We start from the raw sequence: 22,935 nt of genomic DNA on the forward strand, positions 1-22,935 counted from the left end.
CACATTATTCTCACATATGTTCATACTGTGAGAAACAAAGGGATAATATGCATGTGCTTTTCCTGCTGCATGTATTATTATTCAACAACCTTTATGGAGTCCCTGCTATGTGTCAAGAAATTTGTACATTCATTTATTCAATTAAGTGTTCATTGAGTGTTTACTATATTCTAGGCACTGAGAAAGCCAAAAATATTAACATGCAACTACCTTCCTCAGAAAATCTGCGGAGGATAAAGAGAGAAGAGGTAGCCATGGTCTCAATTGTCACTCCTCCTGTTCATTTGAACCCAGGGAGATGCAGTCCCTTAAAAAAAAAAAAAACTTGTACCATCACAGGAAGAAGCGAGTGGGAATAAGGAGGGCAAGGACCAGAATTGGAGGGGATAGTGTAGAAAAAGGACTTGCTAAGACAGATCTCCTAGCAAAAGAAAGCATTCTCTTTGCCAAATGACTAAGGGCTAGCATAGGAGAAAGTTATGATGATACAGCAGCTTGTCAGAAGAATCCTTTCTCATAATAAGGTTGTTTCACTCTGTGATTTTTTAAGATATGCAAACTTGTATTTTGCCAGATTTAAGGGGCTAGATGGAGAGTTCTTTTTATAAGCAAAATCATGCAAAAGGAAGATAGAACCTCAAGTTTTCATCTGAGAGGCCACATACAATTCAAATCAGAGCCGATGGCCCTCATGGGACTGAAACAGCCTGAAGTGGAGAACATACCCCACCTCCCACACAGCCTCTGGACAGTCTCTGACAGCCTGATGATTAATGCATAAAATGGAAAGACATTTCATTGACTGCCTTGTAGTCTCATGAGCACATTGCAGTCAATAAATATTTATTGAATGTAATTTCCTGGGGCTTGCAGCACTTACTCTGTGATAACTTGCAACTGAATAAGCAAGAATTATTCAAGGTAGTTACAAATAAATATATAAGTATATGTTAATGGATTCCAAACTACAAATGGAGTGCTAGAAAGAAAAGGTTCACCCATCTACAGACAAGTCATCCAAGTGGTGCTAGACTTGAGGCGATTGAGAAAGAAGTGTGTCACGTAAGCCCCAGAAGTGAGAACTGAGAGAGAAAGAAGAAAGGGAAAAACAAAGGAGAGGAGAGAGATTTATAAATAACTCTATTTCATACAAATGAAAAAATATATGTTTGACTTTAAAAGTTAATCTTTTTTTTCCCTCTAGCTTTCTATGTACAATACTTTCATCTGTCACTGAAATATCTCCTACACTTAAGAAATGGCAGAGTTAACTGAAATAGGCTTCCAAATTGCAGTTTTTGCAATAAAAATAAAATATGGCTTTCTGCCATCTATTTGGAGCTACAGCACCCATACGCTGATGCAATCCCCATTAAGCCCCAGTCATATTACATTCTGAGTGGTATATCACCAGGTTGGGCATGAAGATGAGTATTAGATTACATTTACTTATATTTTATCATTTGTTCTGAGTTAGAAAAGGCAGAGGAACCAGAAATCAAATTGCCAACATCCGTTGGATCATCGAAAAAGCAAGAAAGTTTCAGAAAAACATCTGTTTCTGCTTTATTGACTATGCCAAAGCCTTTGACCATGTGGATCACAATAAACTGTGGACAATTCTGAAAGAGATGGGAATACCAGACCATCTAAACTGCCTCTTGAGAAATCTATATGCAGGTCAGGAAGCAACAGTTCGAACTGGACATGGAACAACAGACTGGTTCCAAATAGGAAAAGGAGTACGTCAAGGCTGTATATTGTCACCCTGCTTATTTAACTTCTATGCAGAGTACATCATGAAAAACACTGGGCTGGAAGAAGCACAAGCTGGAATCAAGATTGTCAGGAGAAATATCAACAACCTCAGATATGCAGATGACACCACCCTTATGGTGGTGAAGAGGAACTAAAAAGCCTCTTGATGAATGTGAAAAAGGAGAGTGAAAAAGTTGGCTTAAAGCTCAACATTCAGAAAATGAAGATCATGGCATCTGGTCCCATCACTTCATGGGAAATAGATGGGGAAATGGTGGAAACAGTGTCAGACTTTATTTTTTTTGGTCTCCAAAATCACTGCAGATGGTGATTACAGCCATGAAATTAAAAGACGCTTACTCCTTGGAAGAAAAGTTATGACCAACCTAGACAGCATATTAAAAAGCAGAGACATTACTTTGCCAACAAAGGTCCGTCTAGTCCAAGCTATGGTTTTTCCAGTGGTCATGTATGGATGTGTGAGTTGGACTGTGAAGAAAGCTGAGTGCTGAAGAATTGATGCTTTTGAACTGTGGTGTTGGAGAAGACTCTTGAGAGTCCCTTGGACTGCAAGGAGATCCAACCAGACCATTCTAAAGATCAGTCTTGGGTGTTCATTGGATGGACTCATGCTGAAGCTGAAACTCTAGTACTTTGGCCACTTCATGTGAAGAGCTGACTCATTGGAAAAGACTCTGATGCTGGGAGGGATTGGGGGCAGGAGGAGAAGGGGACGACAGAGGATGAGATAGCTGGATGGCATCACCAACTCGATGGACCTGAGTTTGGGTAAACTCCAGGAGTTGGTGATGGACACGGAGGCCTGGCGTGCTGCGATTCATGGGGTTGCAAACAGTCGGACATGACTGAGTGACTGAATTGAACTGAACTGAAAAGTAAATTAAAACTTTGAATTTGAGATAACAACCAAAAGGGACAGTGTAATTGCTTTGTTCTCCCTTGTGCATTCTCCCTAAGCTCCTGTGAAGTCTGAGAATGCACAGCCACAGTGAAAGCAGGAGCCTGGGAGATGCTGGAGCTGAGAGTCATCTTCATGGCTGCAGGTCCAGCTTTGGAGAGGAAAGATCTTTCCTCTGGGAAATGCTTCAGTAAACAATTCTGCAACAGTAATGCAAACACTCAAAAAGACACTAGCCATGAACATCCAGGTTCAGCCACTGGCCAAATTCAAAAGAAGACAACAGTAATTGCACAAATCCACCTCTGTTGGCTCTGATTCTAGGGTTGCCACAACCATTCCATGACCTAAGAGGAAACCAATACTTTATTGCTGTCAGGCAGCAAAAAAAGAGGCAGATCCAGGAGACAATTCAAGACTTCTCAAGATTCTTTTTAGAATACCACTGCAAGTATGGAAGGTCATCAGGTCTGCAGTACACTGAACCTCCCGTGGAAGTAACCAGACAATGTTTGATTCACTGCATGTTTGAGAGTTGTTTTTGCCCTTTTGATGCTCTGTAGTTGGCAGCTGAGTGACAGACTTTATAGCTACCAACTCAACCAAGGAAACATCCCCAAAGATTTATAGATTATTACTCACCTCCACCACAATATCTTTTGCAAGTCTCTTTCTGATTCAACCTTCTCCTGACTTCAAGACTACCTCCCCTTAGTGTCTTTTTGTTAAGGTATAATTTTATTTTCCAAATAGGTGATAAGGTTATCAGGGTCATGCTGACACTGTGTTTGGCAAAGGAGGGGCACAATGACTGTAATAAGAATGTAATGACTTGTAAAGAAGAATAGAGACATGGGTATGAAATATATGGTGTGGGGTGTCAATAATTTTGTAATATATTTGTATGTGACACTTTGTAACTAGATTTCTTAAGGTTATCATTTTAAACTGCACACAAATATCCAATCACAGTGTTGTATACCAAAAATGAACATAGTGTTGTAGGCCAATTATACTTCAAAAACAAACTCATAGGAAAAAAATGGTCAGATTTATGGTTATCAGAGGTGGGGATTTGGGGGAAGGTGGGATTGGATCAGCCTAGAGATTCTAGATTCCAAACACTGTAAAACAGAATTACATGGAGCCAGCTGGCAGCTATTCTATTTGTCTGCTCACTTCTGTCTCCATTGACTTTTCAGTCCCATGGAAGTCAGAAACACCTGCACATCAGAGAATTAAATGCATGATTCCTAGATTTTCTTGGATACTTAAATCCCAAAGGCAGTATAAGTCATAATCCAAAGGGATGGATCCATGAACTTGCAAGAAAGGAAATTGTTTTTCAGTGTAGACATTAGTTATTGGCAGGTATTAAGAGTGCAAAATAGTAACAAGGGGATGGAAAGGATGTGAGGCATGGCTCCTCTTCCCCCATGAGGACTCTGTATCTAGGCCAGTGAGGTAGGAGTACTTAACAGTGGCTACTCTGAGTCAGCACCCTCTCAAGAACAAGCTTCCTGACTTCCAGGCAGGAGTCTTTACAACATGGGGGAAGGGAGCATGGGCTATGTTCTACCCCAAACTACTTGGTTCCTGCCCACCATACACCTCAGTAGCTCAGGGTAGTAGTGTTATGGGACTGGGCTAAACCTACTCTTTAAAAGGTATTTGACTTTTTAAATGCAATAGGCACAATTGATATGATTATAACTGATATGAAATGCTGATTGGAATATTTGTTATTTCTAAACTCTCTGCTGAATTTGAAAAGCAACACACAAATCTGGACATGGGCACTCATTCAGAAGACACCACTCAGTGCTCAATACCAAGCAAGAGATGGAGAAATGGCTCCAGGCCTGAAGTCATCCTTCATTTTCCTTCACTCTTCATGCAAAAGGTTTCATCCACCCTGGCCTTTAATATGCAAAAGTGTGTCTGTCTCAAGAAGGTGGAGAGTCTCTCTCTATTCATGAAGCAAACTTTTTCTTAACCACACTGAATTGGTGAAGTTCTCTCCAGGAACGATTGTTTTTTGTTGGCTTTAGGTCACTGCTTTCTCATTCATACACATTCACTTGCCTTCAAATTATATGGACCTGCACAGGGTTGCTAGCCTTTTAAATCGTCATACCAGGACTTTAAAAACGACTATTTCTATCATGATTATTCCTTAATCTAAAAAAGATATAGAGTTTATGTTGAATAAATTTACAAATTGTTCTTATTTTTCTGATTTTGCTGTAAGCCACCAGCCTATACTGGGGCATCATGTGCCTAGCAAAAGAGTTACAAGGGTGAAAATGTCTCTCCTTGGATATTGCCAGATGGGTTCTAAAATATTAAAACACCTGGCTGATTTTTCTTACAGGTTTTTGCATTCATGTCATAAAAATCACACAGCTTAAGGTTAGAATAGTCATAAAAGTCACCAGGACTCAAAGGGTTTCTAAGGAATTTTTCACTGGGCAGGAACAATGCCTAATCCCTAATGCAGACTTTGGTGACCAAACTGGAATTTTGTCCTTTCTTCTCCATTCCAGGTACATGGCCATCATCCACCCCCTCCAGCCCAGGTTGTCGGCCACAGCCACCAAGGTGGTCATCTGTGTCATCTGGGTCCTGGCTCTCCTCCTGGCCTTCCCCCAAGGCTACTATTCAACCACGGAGACCATGCCCAACAGAGTGGTGTGCATGATCGAATGGCCAGAGCATCCCAACAAGATTTATGAGAAAGTGTGAGTAGAGATGGCTCCCAGTGCCATCTTTGCCTTCTCTTATTCCTTCTTTCTTTCCATGTTCTTTTGTTGATCAGGATTTAATTTGTATCTGTAAGTATTTCTCACAACCCCTCTAATTTCAAGTTGGTACGTTGATAGTTATGAACTATTAAGTCCCAAATACTATTCTGTACTTTGAATGAAAAGTTTTACAATATAAGACCTGGGTCATTTGGGTGCACTTCCACAGTCCTCTTGCCAATGAACCAAATGAATGCTAAAAAACCAGTTACTCTGCCCTGCCAATGTCTGCCTTTCTTTGCCTTGAAATCTCTTCTTCACCTATAGAATGCCACTTTGCCCTCTTGCACAGCATGCCAGAGAGTGAGGGAATTAACACCAACCCTTACTCCCAGCAGTTCTCAAAAAAATGACTGATAGGAGTTGGCATATGAACACACCAGCTCCTTCACCCTTCAGGTGGGATGTCTCTGTGGGGTGTGTGTTTACTGTGTTCAGGGTTTCCTCTTACAATTAAGCTTCAGTCACCCTGGTGATAGCTGGCTCAGTGACACAGCCTTTGATATCCACTCCCTACTGTCATTTCTCCTTCCAAATAAGTCATTTGCACTTGAATATTTATCTCAAGATCTGTCTCTGGGGAAAACTAAACCAAAACACCTACCTTCCAGGATTTTTCAGCTGGAAAAATACCCATGCATGTAAAATGCATGGAAGGCAAGTCTAGCACATTGAGACCATACAAGTTACAGGTCCCCAACAGGCAGACCTAATTCTCCTCCAGGGACTTAAGTGGTCATATTTAGGGTTTTTTGAAGCTATTCTGGCGTATTTTTCCAAGAGTTCTTGTCTTAGAGGCAACATTAAAATGGTCTTTTCTTTGTTTTGTTCCAGTGAGCAGCAATATGACATTTATATTACACCAGTTTTCTGGACTCAAAGCACATTGATAATGTGATTCCTTCTGAAAGACCTCTATAATTTTCCAATCTTGGGTTTATTAAGGGAATTGTAAAAGACCACTGGTTAGGATCCAGAAGATCTGGGTTTAATTACAAGATTGCCAGTTACTAGCTATGTGACCCTGGGCAAGATCACAGTCTCCCCTGGTTGTTAAATGGAGCATAATAAGGCACTGCTTCCATAAACAGTCATTTTGAACAGCAAACAAGATAATATATTCTCACTTTGTAAGCAATTCAGTGCCATATGAAAGATATTTTTATTGAAACAAATTCATTAGATCGTATAATCATTATAGACCTTTGAACTTCTTAAATGGTAAAATGAAACACTGTACCTGTTGGCCCCCTATGTTGAGGGTCCAAAAGCCTGTTGCACAGAGTTACACTGCTGCACCTGTTCCATGGAACCCTGAAATGTGGCTTACCAGAAAGCAATATGGAAAGCTCAGACTTTGCCTTCCAGACACAGACAGTGGGATTTAATTGATCAAGCAGTGGGAGGATTAACACTCAGCCTAGGAGACAGTGAACGTTTTTCTTCCAAATGAAACTACAAGCCTGAGCAGAGTCACAGCAGGAGAAAGAGCATAGCTTTACAAGCTGTTCAGGACCCATGAACATGTTAAAGCCAGAAGGTTCCCTCAAAGGTGGGGTGGTCCTCTGAAATAAAGCTCTTTATATAAACTGCTTCAGAAATTGCCATCAACTTCATGAACTGGAGTTCAGTTCTTAGCTCTTGTGATCTTTTCAAAGTCTCATCACCCTTCTTCAGCTTTTTGTTTCAAATAGGCACAGTTCTTCTGTCTTCTAACAAATTCAAATTTTAACTTGGAAATAAAGGGTTTTTTTCTCATAGATGTCTATGATCTCATCCACAAAACAGTAGTGTTTCACCTTTAAACACTTGGCTGTTTTATGCTTACTAATGAATAGAAAGTCCCTCTGAGACTCAACGTTTTAGGCCGTCTTTTCAAGCTACCTTTTAAGAATTTAGGGTAACTGCTATTGGACTCATGGTTAGGTTTGCTGCTATTGTTTATTTATAATTTTAACCTAAAATATGAGGCTAGATTAAAAGAATCTTAATCTAATTATATCTTAATTATATCTTATCTAATTATATCTTAATCTTAATTTTATCTATTCAAGATGTATAAAATGTTTACAGATGCAGTAACAAGTTGAAAGAGTCCATATTTGCCATGCACATATCGTCTTACAAACATAAGTGTAAGCTTTATGCCAACCTATGTTGTTTTTGTCAGTATCTGCCATAATGCATTATGATATATTTTTAGGCAACTTAAATTTTACCAGTTCTAAACTAAGCACATAGTTATATTCTTTTCTCTTCTATTAAAACTAATGATTGCAATTTCCACAATACAAGGTAATTCCAAATTTGAAACCTGAAGGAAACTTTGCTTTGAGACAAAGTAATAATTAGGGTAAGAGCATAGGCTCCAGTTAAATGAGGGATCAACTCCCAGCTATATCACTCTCAAATTGAGTCATAATGGTCAAGTTATTCAAGCTTCTAAGACTAATAGTATAGTCCATATAGAGGTGTTGAGAGAAGTAATTAAGATACGTGCTTAGCTAATGCCATGCACATTGCAAAGAATCTAGTGAATGTTATCTACTGCAGTTAGCATCACTCATTGATCTGAGTACATGTCATTGGCAGATGGTGGGCAGAACGGCAGCAGACAGTGTGGTGGGCAAATGTTTAGGCCCATCTTGTCTGATGAATAACTTCTGCCAGATAATTATACTAAAAGATTTTGTGAAAATCTTGTTTGCTACATTTGCCTTCTGGCAGCATGGTTAACCTCTAACCCTGATCATTTATCATTTAGACTCTTATTAATACATGGATTAAATTAAACACTTTTAAAGAAAGATAACCCAAAAAAAGAATGGGCAAAAGTATTCAACATGTGCCTCACAAAAAGAGATATCTAAATGACCAATTAATTTATAAGGAGGCACAAAATTTCATTTGTCAACAGTGAAATGCAAATTAAAACCATAATGAAACCTTCCTGCCTACTCATTAGACTCACAAATGTTCAGAAGTCTGACTAAGCTAAGTATTTAGAACTTTTGGTGAAGAACCTATCATAGACTGCTAGAAGCATATGGCAACCCACTCCAGTATTCTTGCCTAGAGAATCCTGTGGACCGAGGAGCCTGGTAGGCTGCTGTCCATAGTGTTGCACGGAGTTGGACATGACGGTGGTGACTTAGCGTGCATGCATGCATTGGAGAAGGAAATGGCAACCCACTCCAGTATTCTTGCCTGTTGAATCCCAGGAACGGAGGAGCCTGATGGGGTGCCGGCTATGGGGTCGCACAGAGTCAGACACAACTGAAGCGACTTAGCAGCAGCAGCAGCAACAACATACATTCATAAAGCCACATTGGAAAACATTTTGTGGTATTTAGAAAAGAAGAAACTATTAATTCCATAAATAGGTAGTAATACTACAACTTCAAGCAAAGAAGTAGTCACCATGAAAGTGAAGACTGTGATTACCTCTCAAGGGAAGGAAAGGGATGTGATCAAGAAAGGACATGTGGAAGTGCTTCTGAGGAGATGGCGTATTTCTTCAGTTCAGTGATAGGCAGTAGCATGAGCGTTTGTTTTAAAATTTCTCATAATACCAGGAAGTTTGGTTTATGCACTTTTTCTGGAAGTATGTTTCATTTTTAAAAATATTTATTTATTTGGCAGCACAAATCTTTAGTTGCAGTATGCAGGATCTTTAGTTGCAGCATGTGAGATCTAGTTCCCTGACCAGGGACTGAACATGGGCCCCCTGCATTGGGATCATAGGAGTCTTAGCCATTGGAACACAAAGAAAGTCCTATGGAATGTACGTTTTCATTTTTATTTGACTTAAAATTGAATGCTATTCAAAGGCAGTTGCTTTACAAACTCTCAAGAAACTGCTTCCATGGGGATAATCCCCAAATTTCCTCCATAAGAAATTTCTTCTAATATGTGCAGCTTTGCCTGGCAGTGACAATCATAGGTACTCATCTCTGGATACTGAGAAAGCAATGGCACCCCACTCCAGTACTCTTACCTGGAAAATCCCATGGACGAAGGAGCCTGGAAGGCTGCAGTCCATGGGGTCGCTGAGGGTTGGACACAACTGAGCAACTTCACTTTCAGTTTTCACTTTCCACTTTCCTGCATTAGAGAAGGAAATTGCAACCCCCTCCAGTGTTCTTGCCTGGAGAATCCCAGGGACGGGGGAGCCTGGTGGGCTGCCGTCTATGGGGTCGCATAGAGTCAGACATGACTGAAGTGACTTAGCAGCAGCAGCATCTCTGGATAAGCCAAAGTGTCAATGGGCCTACTTCATTCTCATGTTTACTTGCATTCTGCCTTGCTGATTCCTATGTTGCAAGATTTGGAGTTTTTCCAATTGGTCTAAGGGTTTTAAGACAAATTATCAAGTTTGGAGGGATGTGACGATGTTAATAAGAGAACAAGCCCATAGACTCTCCATAGTACTCATCCCCTGCTGCTGTTATTCAGAAATACATACATCTGGATTACAAAATGTTACACATAACCTTGGTTAATCTTCCTTGGAAATCATTTAAAACTTTATGAGTAAATTACAGAGTATGGTGAAAATTCTAACAATTTCTTTAATCACCCGTATTCCCATCATTTATAAAGGCTCAAACATTTTGATGAATTTCCATCCAGGGAATTATTGTTCTTAGTTTCTTTTGAAGTGTCTTGTGTACATACAGGTCAAAACAAATATAGATTGTTGCCATTTTTGTAACACAAATTAAGCTTATTATGTATATTGTTCTGTACCCTGTTTTTTATTTAACTTAATACATCTTAGAGATCTTTCCATAAGAGTTCATAAAGAACTTCTAAATGGCCAATATCCATTGGATCATAGGAAAAGCAAGAGAGTTCCAGAAAAACAACTACTTCTGCTTCATTGACTATGCTAAACCTTTGACTGTGTGGATCACAACACACTGTGGAAAATTCTTGAAGAGATGGGAATATCAGACCACCTTACCTGCTTCCTGAGAAACCTGTATGCAGGTCAAGAAGCAATAGTTACAACAGGACAGGAACTGGTTCCAAATTGGGAAAGGGGTATGTTAAGGCTGCATATTGTCACCCTGCTTATTTACCTTATATACAAAATACATCACGTGAAATGCTGGGCTGGATGGAGCACAAGCTGGAATCAAGATTTCTGGGAAAATATCAATAACCTCAAACATGCAGATGACACCTCTTTAAAGGCAGAAAGAGAAAAGTGAAAGTGAAAATGAAGTCGCTTAGTCATGTCGACTCTTTGCGACCCCGTGGACTGTAGCCTATCAGGCTCCTCCATCCATGGGATTTTCCAGGCAAGAATACTGGAATGGGTTGCCATTTCCTGGAACTAAAAATCTTCTCAATGAAGGTAAAAGAGGAGAGTGAAAAAGCTGGTTTAAAACTCAACATTCACAAAACGAAGATCACGACATCCGGTCCCATCACTTCCTGGCAAATAGATGGGGAAACAATGGAAACAGTGATAAACTTTATTCTCTTGGGCTCCAAAATCACTGCAGGCAGTGCCTACAGCCATGAAATTAAAAGATGCTTGCTTCTTGGAAGAAAAACTATGGCAAACCTAGACAGTGTATTAAAAACCAGAGACATTTTTTTTTTGCTGACAGAGGTCCATATTGTCAAAGCTATGGTTTTTCCAGTAGTCATATATCAATATGAGAGTTGGACCATAAAGATGGCTGAGCACCAAAGAATTGATGTTTTTGAACTGTGGTGTTGGATAAGACTCTTGAGAGCCCCTTGGACAGCATGGAGACCAAAAAAGTCAATCCTAAAGCAAATCAATCCTGAATATTCACTGGAAAGACTGATGCTGAAGCTGAAGCTCCAATACTTTGGCCACCTGATGCGGAGAACTGACTCATTTGAAAAGACCCTGGTGCTTGGAAAGTTTGAAGGCAGGAGGAGAAGGGGAGGACAGAGGATGAGATGGTTGGATGGAATGACTGACCTGATGGACATGAGTTTGAGCAAGCTCCGGGAGATGGTGAAGGACAGGGAGGCCTGGCATGTTGCAGTTCATGGGGTCTCAAAGAGTCAGATGTGACTGAGTGACTGAACTGAACTGAAAGTTAAAAATGCATGTTTCTTATTAGGAGTGCGGTTGAATTTTTTCATAATTTGAGTCATTTGTATATTTATCTTATAATCTGCTTAATTCATTTACCATATCATAAAAAATTTCCTATTATTTTCATGTGTCATTAAACATGTTTCTACAATTTGGTGTGAATATGTGTGTGTGCCTATGTAAATAATAGTTTTGTTAGCTAAACTGCTATGAAAATTGATTACTCCAGTGGCTTCTCGTAGCTGACTGGTAAGATAAAACAGCAAACTTCATAAGTATGCTGCTTCTAGCTATATCCTTAGATCCCTGCAGGGACAGGTTTAATGTCCTTTGCCATCACTGTTTATATCTACAATCTGCAACTGCAGAATGTTATTCGAACATGCTAACATTCATGAAAGTGAAGACTTGGGCTTATTATTAATGCAATATTGTCATAGTTTACAATTGATTCCTGCCATAATTTTAGCAAGTTGGTAGCTCCGGCCCCTCTAGTGAAACTGTGATACTACGTAGGAACTTCTATAATGATGGAGTGATTGACTGGTGAGGAAGAAAAATTTCATGGGTAACCAAAAGTGATTCTTCTTGCTGGAGAAAAAAAAAGCACAGTAAAAAGGAAAGAAAGTATAAAGATGAGATATTTGGCTTTGCAAAATGCAAATTCAGTAATTTTCAAAGTTATCTGGACCCAAGCACACTCTTGAGGATGCTGTACAGGCAGTCAAGTTGCCGTGATCCTGTAGGGTCATAGGCAATACCCCTGAGGACAAGAAGATGAATGAGGACTCTTCATCAGAGGGTCACCAACACGGCCAAGAAATAAGGATGAAAAATGAGAAATATACCCCCACAGAATGAGATTTAGATAGCCTGGGGAATTTCAGCTTCCCTGAATCATTTATAATATTGGTTATATGTCATTTTCTGTTAATTAAATTTCTTAACACATAACTTTGTGGTAAAGCTTTAGCATGAGGTAAGATGTGGCTATTCTGGATTCCAAATATCATCAATAGTTCTGGAAAGGGAAGCTGTGTCAGAAAACAGCGTCACTCAATGACTCTAATTCCCTGAAGATTTTGTGGAAATGTATACGAATGTGGATATATTAACTCTAATATAATTCTCTATTAGAACCAATGATAACAGAAGACTGTCTTCATTTGTAGCATTTGGTCTTTTGTATGTCATGACTCATCATCTTACCTGACGTTTTTATTTTTATACATAGTCTTCATTTCATTAACAATATTGAAAATTAAAAATCAACTAATTGATAGAGAATAAAAAGGAAAGAAAGAATACTGGAAAAAGTACCTGTGGTGTTACTCCCTGACTTTCCACATTCTTCATTATTTCACAAATCTGAAATAATGTGAAAAAAAATTGTAGCTTCTCTGCCAAGCTACTCAAGTCCTCGGCCAAAAGGGTGTCAGCATATTTGTGGTTCCAGGATTGTTTATTCTAGCTGCTATGATTAATCTCCTCCCTGACACCCACTATATTTATACAGCTCAGCATTCCTGGTGTTGTCACCAATGTTGATGGAAAGCAGTTAATTCAATAATGAATAGTGCATTGACATTTTAGGGGGGAAGAGCTGCATGAAAACAAGCCTTTAACTCTGACTCCCAGAAAAAAAAGCTACAGAAGGAGGAGAAAGAGAAGGCTACATTAATGTATAAACTAGAAAGGTTGTCATAAAACTGCCACAAATTTCACTACTGGTGGATAGTACACAGATAGAGACAAAGAGGACGCAGCAGCCACCATAGACAGTCAGGGGCAAAACATACGGCAATCCCTGATTTAGGAGGAGAAAGTATACCTGGAAAAGACAGGATCACCAAATTTGGGATTCTTTTGTGCTGTCATGATAAGTTTCCGGAGGCTGCTGAGCTTACTGGGAAAGAGAAACCAAAACCAGGCCTAAAGGCATATTTGAGTGTAAGATAAAATGCACTATTTTCTGCAAACCTGTAAATAATCACACTGAAGCAGCTTGAGAGAAGAGGAATGAAAATACTGCTACAAAGTTACATTTATAAAAGGCAATGGAATCAAAATCTGTGCAGTTTCTTTTAAATACCTCATAAGCTCTTAATGAGTTCAGAAGCATATGGACAACTTGCTAATTTCTATGATCTAAATGTAAAATGTAAGACCCAAAAATAAACATTCAGCTTAATTTCATTACAAACTATAGATATAAGATTCACACCCAAAATTCAAAATTATGTTAAACTAGCAATGTTTTATTTTTTGAGCATGACTTTTCCAGCAAATAAGGTTAGTAAGTTATCAGGAAATTGTTATTTTATTTTATCAAATTAATTGGTCAAAGGGAAGTATTATATATTTGCCTCAATAAATGACAAAAATAAATTTGTTAAAATATAGTATTTACTAAATAAAAGTAGCTTATCTGAGCAATAATCCTTAAGAAAATTAAAGTGAATAACACATCTTCTTTACAACAAAACAAAACTCAGAAAATTAAGAAATAGATATTCTATGAAGAAAATTTAAAAATCATCTGATTTTAGACTTTTGTTGTTGTGCAGTCCCTCAGTCATGTCCAACTCTGAGACCCCATGGACTGCAGCACGCCAGGCTTCCCTGTCCTTCACTGTCTGCTGGAGTTTGCTCAAACTCATGTTGATTGAGTCAGTGATGCCATCCAATCTTATCATCCTCTGTCACCCCCTTCTCCTCCTGTCCTCAGTCTTTCGCAGCATCAGGGTCTTTTCCAATGAGTCGGCTCTTCACATCGGGTGCCCAAAGTATTGGAGCTTCGGCTTCAGCATCAGTCCTTCCAATGAATATTCAGGACTGATTTCCTTTAGGATGGACTGGTTGGATCTCCTTGCAGTCCAAGGGACTCTCAAGAGTCTTGTCCAACACCAAGGTTCAAAAGCATCAATTCTTCGGTGCTCAGCCTTCTATATGGTCCAATTCTCATATCTATACATGACTACTGGAAAAACCATAGCTTTGACTACATGGATTTTTATCAGCAAAATAATGTCTCCGCTTCTTAATATGCTGTCTAGGTTTGTCATAGCTTTTCTTCTAAGAAGCAAACATCTTTGAATTTCATGGCTGCAGTCACCATCTGTGGTGATTTTGGAGCCCCCCAAAATAAAGTCTCTCACTGTTTCCATTGTTTCCCCATCTATCTGCCATGAAGTGATGGGACCAGATGCCTTCGTATTTTGAATGTTGAATTTTAAGCCAGCTTTTTCACTCTCCTCTTTCACCCTCATCAAGAGGTTCTTTAGTTCCTCTTCACTTTCTGCTGTTAAGGTGGTGTCATCTGCGTATATAAGGTTATTGATATTTCTCCCAGCAACCTTCCAGCTTCTGCTTCATCCAGCCTGGCATTTCGAATGATGTACTCTGCATATAAGTTAAATATGCAGGGTGACAATATACAGCCTTGACGTATTCCTTTCCCAATTTGGAACCAGTCCTGGTTCCATGTCTGGTTCTAATTGTTGCTTCTTGACCTGTATACAGGTTTCAAGGAGGCAAGTAAGGTGGTCTGGTTGGTGACATTGGTTACTTCCATATATCCTTACAACAATCCTAAAAGGTAAAGAATACTCCTATTATTTCTGTCTAGAAGTATGAAACAATGAAACACTTATTCAAACCCACAGGTTAGTGAATAGAAGAGCCAAAATTGAAGGTCTGGTCTTCTGTCCTCTAGAGTTAAAAGTTTTCCTCCCTAAACCAAGAAATGACTCTAGACAGCTCATCATCTTTCTGAGCCAGCTAATAATGCTATTGTATGGTGGGTAATTCAATAATTTCTAAAGTTCTGAGTTAGAAATATTGTAAAGTGTAGTTGTAACTGGCCCAATGGATGAGTAATTTTGCAAATACTGAAAGTCCAAGCGAATAGCTATTTCTGAGTATACCAATGATGAGTGCTCAAAGGAAACGATGATGGTGTGTGTGTATATGAGTGTGTTTTTATGCATGTGCTCTGCGTGCCCTTGGGGAATTTAGCTGTTTTCTCAAGATAGAGTTACTGAGTACTGCATTTTTCTTCCTAATCTCAGCAAAAAGACATTCAGTGTTTTAGCTATTTGAAATATGCATTATGCTCCTATAAATATTTATGCTATTCAGTTCAGTTCAGTTAGTCACTCACTGGTGTCCTACTGTTTGTGACCCCATGAATCGCAGCACGCCAGGCCTCTCTGTCCATCACCAACTCCCGGAGTTCACTCAGACTCACATCCATCGAGTCCGTGATGCCATCCAGCCGTCTCATCCTCGGTCGTCCCCTTCTCAAACTGCCCCCAATCCCTCCCAGCATCAAAGTCTTTTCCAATGAGTCAACTCTTCGCATGAGGTGGCCAAAGTACTGGAGCTTCAGCTTTAGCATCATTCCTTCCAAAGAAATCCTAGGGTTGATATCCTTCAGAATGGACTGGTTGGATCTCTTTGCAGTCCAAGGGACTCTCAAGAGTCTTCTCCAACACCACAGTTCAAAAGCATCAATTCTTCGGTGCTCAGCCTTCTTCACAGTCCAACTCTCACATCCATACATGACCTCAGGAAAAACTATAGCCTTGCCTAGATGGACCTTAGTCGGCAAAGTAATGTCTCTGCTTTTGAATATGCTATCTAGGTTGGTCATAACTTTTCTTCCAAGGAGTAAACATCTTTTAATTTCATGGGTGCAATCACCATCTGCAGTGATTTTGGAGACCAAAAAAATAAAGTCTGACACTGTTTCTACTGTTTCCCCATCTATTTCCCATGAAGTGATGGGACCAGATGCCACGATCTTTGTTTTCTGAATGTTGAGCTTTAAGCCAACTTTTTCACTCTCCTCTTTCACTTTCATCAAGAGGCTTTTGAGTTCCTCTTCACTTTCTGCCATAAGGGTGGTGTCATCTGCATATCTGAGGTTATTGGTATTTCTCCTGGCAATCTTGATTCCAGCTTGTGTTTCCTCCAGTCCAGTGTTTCTCATGATGTATTCTGCATAGAAGTTAAATAAGCAGGGTGACAATATACAGCCTTGACGTACTCCTTTTCCTATTTGGAACCAGTCTGTTGTTCCATGTCCAGTTCTAACTGTACTGTTGCTTCCTGACCTGCATAAAGCTATAATCCCATTTTGATTTCTAAATTCATTAAGGATTATCTTTGTCTCAATCCTGAAACGTGAGTAATACGTTGAAGAGTAACTACTTTCTCTAATACTGTGATCTGTGGACAGATCAGCTTAACTACTTCAAAACCAACTTCTGTCACAAACATAGAAAACAAATTAATGGTTACCAAAGGGGAGAGGGAAGGGGGAAAGGATAAATTAGAAGTATGGGGTTAACAGATATGAATTACTATATGTACAAACTATTATATTATATATAATAGATAAGCAACAAGGATCTATTGTATAGTGCAGGAACTATGGCTATTATCTATGGTAATAATTTATAATGGAGTATAAAATATTCTAAAGCTACTGAATCATTACGCTCTACCCCTGAAGCTAGTATAATATCATAAATCAACACTACTTTAATAAGTAGATTGATAAATAAATAGATAATGACACCAACTTCTAACAACCTGCCCTGCACTTTGTGTTGCAATAACCTGCCTGAGGTGACATAATTGCTTAGGAAATGTAAAAATTTTCATATTCTTTGGATATATACCCAGAAGTGGATTGCTACTTTTATTTCAGTTGAAGAAGTTCCATACTGTTTTCCATAGTGGCTGCACCAATATACATTCCCACCAATAGTGCACAAGAGTTTTTCTCCACATCCTCTCCAACACTTGCTATTTCTTACCTTTTTGATACCAGTTATTCTAATGGGCATTAGGTGTTATCTCACTGTCGTTTGATTTGCATTTCCCTGATGATTATTGATGTTGAGCATCTTTTCTCTTTTTTTATTTTTTCTTTTCTTTTCTTCTCTTTTTATTTATTTATTTATTTTAATTTTTATTTTTACTTTATTTTACTTTACAATACTGTGTTGGTTTTGCCGTACATTGACATGAATCCACCACAGGTGCACATGCGTTCCCAAACATGAATCCCCCTCCCACCTCCCTCCCCATAACATCTCTCTGGGTCATCCCCGTGCTCCAGCCCCAAGCATCCTGTATCCTGCATCGGACATAGACTGGCGATTCGTTTCTTACACGATAGTATACATGTTTCAATGCCATTCTCCCAAATCATCCCACCCTCTCCCTCTCCCTCAGAGTCCAAAAGTCCGCTCTATACATCTGTGTCTCTTTTGCTGTCTCGCATACAGGGTCATCATTGCCGTCTTTCTAAATTCCATATATATGTGTTAGTATACTGTATTGGTGTTTTTCTTTCTGGCTTACTTCACTCTGTATAATCGGCTCCAGTTTCATCCATCTCATTAGAACTGATTCAAATGTATTCTTTTTAATGGCTGAGTAATACTCCATTGTGTATATGTACCACAGATTTCTTATCCATTCATCTGCCGATGGACATCTAGGTTGTTTCCATGTCCTGGCTATTATAAACAGTGCTGCGATGAACATTGGGGTACACGTATCTCTTTCAATTCTGGTTTCCTCGGTGTGTACGCCCAGCAGTGGGATTGCTGGGTCATAAGGCAATTCTATTTGCAGTTTTTTAAGGAATCTCCACACTGTTCTCCATAGTGGCTGTACTAGTTTGCATTCCCACCAACAGTGTAGGAGGGTTCCCTTCTCTCCACATCCTCTCCAGCATTTATTGCTTGTAGACTTTTGGATCGCAGACATTCCGACTGGTGTGAAGTGGTACCTCATTGTGGTTTTCATTTGCATTTCTCTAATAATGAGTGATGTTGAGCATCTTTTCATGTGTTTATTAGCCATCCATATGTCTTCTTTGGAGAAATGTCTGTTTAGTTCTTTGGCCCATTTTTTGATTGAGTCATTTATTTTTCTGGAATTGAGCTGCATAAGTTGCTTGTATATTTTTGAGTTAGTTGTTTGTCAGTTGCTTCATTTGTTATTATTTTCTCCCATTCAGAAGGCTGTCTTTTCACTTTGCTTGTATTTTCCTTTGTTGTGCAAAAGCTTTTAATTTTAATTAGATCCCATTTGTTTATTTTTGCTTTTATTTCCAGAATTCTGGGGGGTGGATCATAGAGGATCCTGCTGTGATTTATGTTGGAGAGTGTTTTGCCTATGTTCTCCTCTAGGAGTTTTATAGTTTCTGGCATCTTTTCATATGCCTGTTGGCCAGCTGTATGTCTTCTGTGAAAAAAAAAAAATGTCTATTTAGGTCCTCTGACCATTTTTTAATCACATTTTTTTACATTGAGTTGTATGTGTTCCTTATATATTTTTGATATTACCCCCTTGATGGGTATATGATTTGCAAATATTTTATCTTGTTTGGTAAGGCCTCCAGCAGAGACAGGATTTTGATGCTTTAATACATTTGTCAGAGAGTTCGTGGGCGTATGACTCAATGTTTATGTTCACTTTACATGAACATTAGAATTATTTTGCCTTATTTTCCCCATAATAATCCTGAGAATCTTCAGGATTTGTTATTAAATAGATTAAAAATATGGTAGGTAGTGTAAGAACTACAAAAAAAGAAAAAAGAACTCTCACTAAGAAGCTATGGGAGACAAGTCATGGTGCTAAACGTTTTGCACACAGTATGAGTATTGGGAAAGGAACAAATGAAGCCAAAGAATATTTACAGTTTGAAAAGCATGTAGAGTTACTATTTGCTTTTTTGATGCTCAAAGAGGACCCTCAGTTCCCCTGAATACATCCCGACTAGGGCCCTGGTTGCGTCTCTGTGCTCCCTCCATGATTTGGGAAGTGGCATAGACGGTGTAATTGGAACATATTGGAGCAGAACATAGAAAAGCAAACCAAGATGTCTTTGGACATTTTGCCTAGAAAAAGAGTCTTGATAGAGAGGAAAATAATAAAGTGGAGGCAAAGGGAAACTAAGAGAAATGAAAATCATATTAGTTTGAATGACATTAAGTTTTTGTCAAGCTCTTATATGAGTCAGGCACTATACTAAGCACTTTAAACGAGTAATCTCTGTTCTTTCCTCCTTGGTGGTGGTCAGAGGCCTTCCTTGGGTGATCTAAGGAGCCCTTCTCACTCCCAGTTGGGAACATTTCCCTGCTCTAATAATAGTAGTCGCACCAATAGAGCAGTGGTTCACTTGCTATCAGGAGGCACATGTTAAAATTCAGACTTTCCAGAAGGGGCAATACAGTAGATGTGGATGAGATTTCCAATCTGAGTTGGTTGATGTGCATTTGATTATTGGAGGAAAGAGAGATGAACATAGAGCTGAGACCAAAAAACAAACAAACAAACAAACAAACAAACAAAAAAAGACTTAAAAACAAGAAAGAAAAGAGGATGGACTGTTAATGGGTTATGTTCCTGGGAGCTTTTCCTGAACTCTCCATATTGTCTCCTGTGTGTGTGCTCAGTGGCTTCAGCTATGTCTGGATCTTTGCAACCCCATGTAGCCCACCAGGCTCCTCTGTCCATGGGATTCTCCAGGCAAGAATACTGGAGTGGGTTGCCATACCCTCCTCCAGGGGCTCTTCCCAACCCAGCGATGGAACCCAGGTCTCCCACGTTGCAGGTGGATTCTTTACCAGCTGAGCTACCTGGGAAGCCCTGTCTCCTATATAAGTACTCCGTAATTCATTTATCCATTCTCTTAATTGTTATTACTTAGGTGGTTTCCAGTATTTTTTCACTCTGAAATTATTGTGAATAATTCCTGAGGCCCAAGTATAGATGAGTTTCTCTAGGACATCTTAAAGTGAAACTAACTTCAGTTTGCACATGTTCAACTTTATAAGAGAATATTTATATGATAATTATTTTTCAAAGTAGGTGTACCCACCAGCAGTACATAAAATTCCTAGTGTTCCATGTCCTTGTCAACACTTGGTATTATCAGACTTCTTTATTTTTTGCCTTCTCTATTTTTTACATTTAGTAAACATAAAATGCTATCTTGTTGTGATCTTAATTTGCATTTCCATGAGGAAGAAGACAACTGTTTCAAGAGGAGGGAGTGATTAGCTGTATAGAATGCTGCTTCCAGCTTTAGTAGTTTAATGGGTCACCTGTCTCAAAGATGCTTACATTTTAATACAGGACAATGTTTTGACTCAAAGGAATGGATTTGAAATCATGTACAATCAGCCCTATTATAGCCCGTGAAAGAGGGGACAGCTGGGACGAGGAACAGGCTCACAGCAACCCTAAATCTAGGGTGAACAACCATAACATTTGTCTAGAACTGAGGGGTTTCCCTGAATGTAGGACTTTTCATTTTAAAATCAGGAAAATTCCAGGCAAGCAAAGCCAAGTTGGTCATCTACTTACAGTACACATATAGATGCTCTCCAGCCTTATTAGTACTAAAGCATTTTATTCCATGCAGAAAGACTAATCCTGCACACACACTCCAAATCAGCCTGGCCACTGCATGGCAGACAGCAGTATAGAGACTACAATTTGAAGCTACCATCTTGCCTGAAAATATTGTTTGTTATTAATGAATAAGGCGAATGAAATAGTGTTATTTCTAATTTTAAAACAGAAATCTGTGGGGGAACTTTAAAGAGAAATCTGGGTCATATTGCATTTGTATCAGTGCGTTCCTCAATAGCTATTTTTACAAAAATTCCTATTTCCCCATACTGGGTGGGAACATTTCAAAATGATACAGGTTCCAGGGCCAGTCTACCTGGGAAAATCAGCCACATTCTACAAAGTCATGTTACTTTTTATAAAGTTACGTTCTATAGAGTTGCGTTATATTCTATAGAATCATGAAGTTTGCGTTTGGTCTCCCCAACAAGGCAGAGTATTCCTAAGAGCTCCTGATGGACTGTTAACAGGACTTCGGAGTTAAGAAGCATGGAAGGGTGGCTCAGATGGTAAAGTGTCTGCCTGCAATGTGGGAGACCCAGTTTTGATCCCTGGGTCAGGAAGATCCTCTGGAGAAGGAAATGGCAACCCACTTCAGTACTCTTACCTGGAAAATCCCATGGACAGAAGAGCCTGGTAGGTTACAGTCCATGGGGTCTCAAAAAGTCAGACATGACTGAGCTACTTCACTTTTACACAGGACTGGGGAAACAGACTCTGGGAGGGCACAAACAGAACATTGTGCACACCAGGACCCAGGAGAAAGGAGAAGTGACCCCACAAGAACCTCACCCAGACTTGCCTGGGAGTGTCCAGGTGTCTCTGGTGGAGGCGTGGGTCAGTGGCGGCCTGTTGCAGGATGGGGGGCACTTAGTGTAGCAGTGCCTGCATGGGACCTTTTGAAGGAGGTCACCATTATCTTCTTTATCTCCACTGTAGTTTGGCCTCAGGTCAAATAACAGGGAGGGAACACAGCCCTGCCTTTCAAAGAAAATTGGATTAAAGATTTACTGATCATGGCCCCGCCCATGAGAACCAGACCCAGTTTCCCCCTCAGTCAGTGTCTCCCATCAGGAAGCTTCCATAAGCCTCATATCCTTCTCCATCAGAGGGCAGATAGATTGAAAACCATAGTCACAGAAAACTAACCAATCTGATCGCATGGACCACAGCCTTGTCTAACTCAGTGAAACTATGAGCTATGCCATGTAGGGCCACCCAAGACAGACAGGTCATGGTGGAGAGATCTGACAAAACGTGGCCCACTGGAGAAGGGAATGGCAAACCACTTCAGTATTCTTGCCTTGAGAACCCCATGAACAGTATGAACAGGCAAAAAGAGAGGATACTGAAAGATGAACTCCTCAGGTGGTAGGTGCCCAGTATGCTACTGGAGATCAGTGGAGAAATAACTCCAGAAAGAATGAAGGAATGGAGCCAAAGCAAAAACAGCACCCATTTGTGGATGTGACTGGTGATGGAAGTAAAGTCCAATGCTGTAAAGATCAATATAGCACAGGAACCTAGAATGTTAAGTCCATGAATCAAGGCAAATTGGAAGTGGTCAAAGAGGAGATGGCAAGAATGAACACTGACATTTTAGGAATCAGCAAACTAAAATGGACTGGAAAGGGTGAATTTAACTCAGATGACCATTATATCTATTACTGTAGGCAAGAATCCCTTAGAAGAAATGGAATCGCCATCATAGTCAACAAAAGAGTCTGAAATGCAGTACTTGGATGCAATCTCAAAAATGACAGAATGATCTCTGTTCATTTCCAAGGCAAACCATTCAATATCACAGTAATCCAAGTCTATGCCCCAATCAGTAACGCTGAAGAAGCTGAAGTTGAATGGCTCTATGAAGACCTACAACACCTTCTAGAGCTAACATCCAAAAAAGATGTGCTTTTCATCATAGG

General features: G+C 39.5%; 1 protein-coding gene across 1 annotated transcript in view; it reads left to right on the forward strand.

The window, feature by feature from the left end:
• The window catches only part of TACR1 (tachykinin receptor 1), a 175,887-nt gene that overhangs the window by 95,612 nt on the left and 57,340 nt on the right, over window positions 1–22,935 (forward strand). The window contains exon 2 of the mRNA XM_040223837.1: window positions 5,224–5,418. Coding sequence (XP_040079771.1) covers window positions 5,224–5,418 — 195 coding nt within the window. The remainder of the gene's footprint in view (window positions 1–5,223; window positions 5,419–22,935) is intronic.

Source organism: Oryx dammah, unplaced genomic scaffold, assembly GCF_014754425.2.
Source record: "Oryx dammah isolate SB20612 unplaced genomic scaffold, SCBI_Odam_1.1 HiC_scaffold_25, whole genome shotgun sequence".
Lineage (NCBI taxonomy): Eukaryota > Metazoa > Chordata > Mammalia > Artiodactyla > Bovidae > Oryx > Oryx dammah.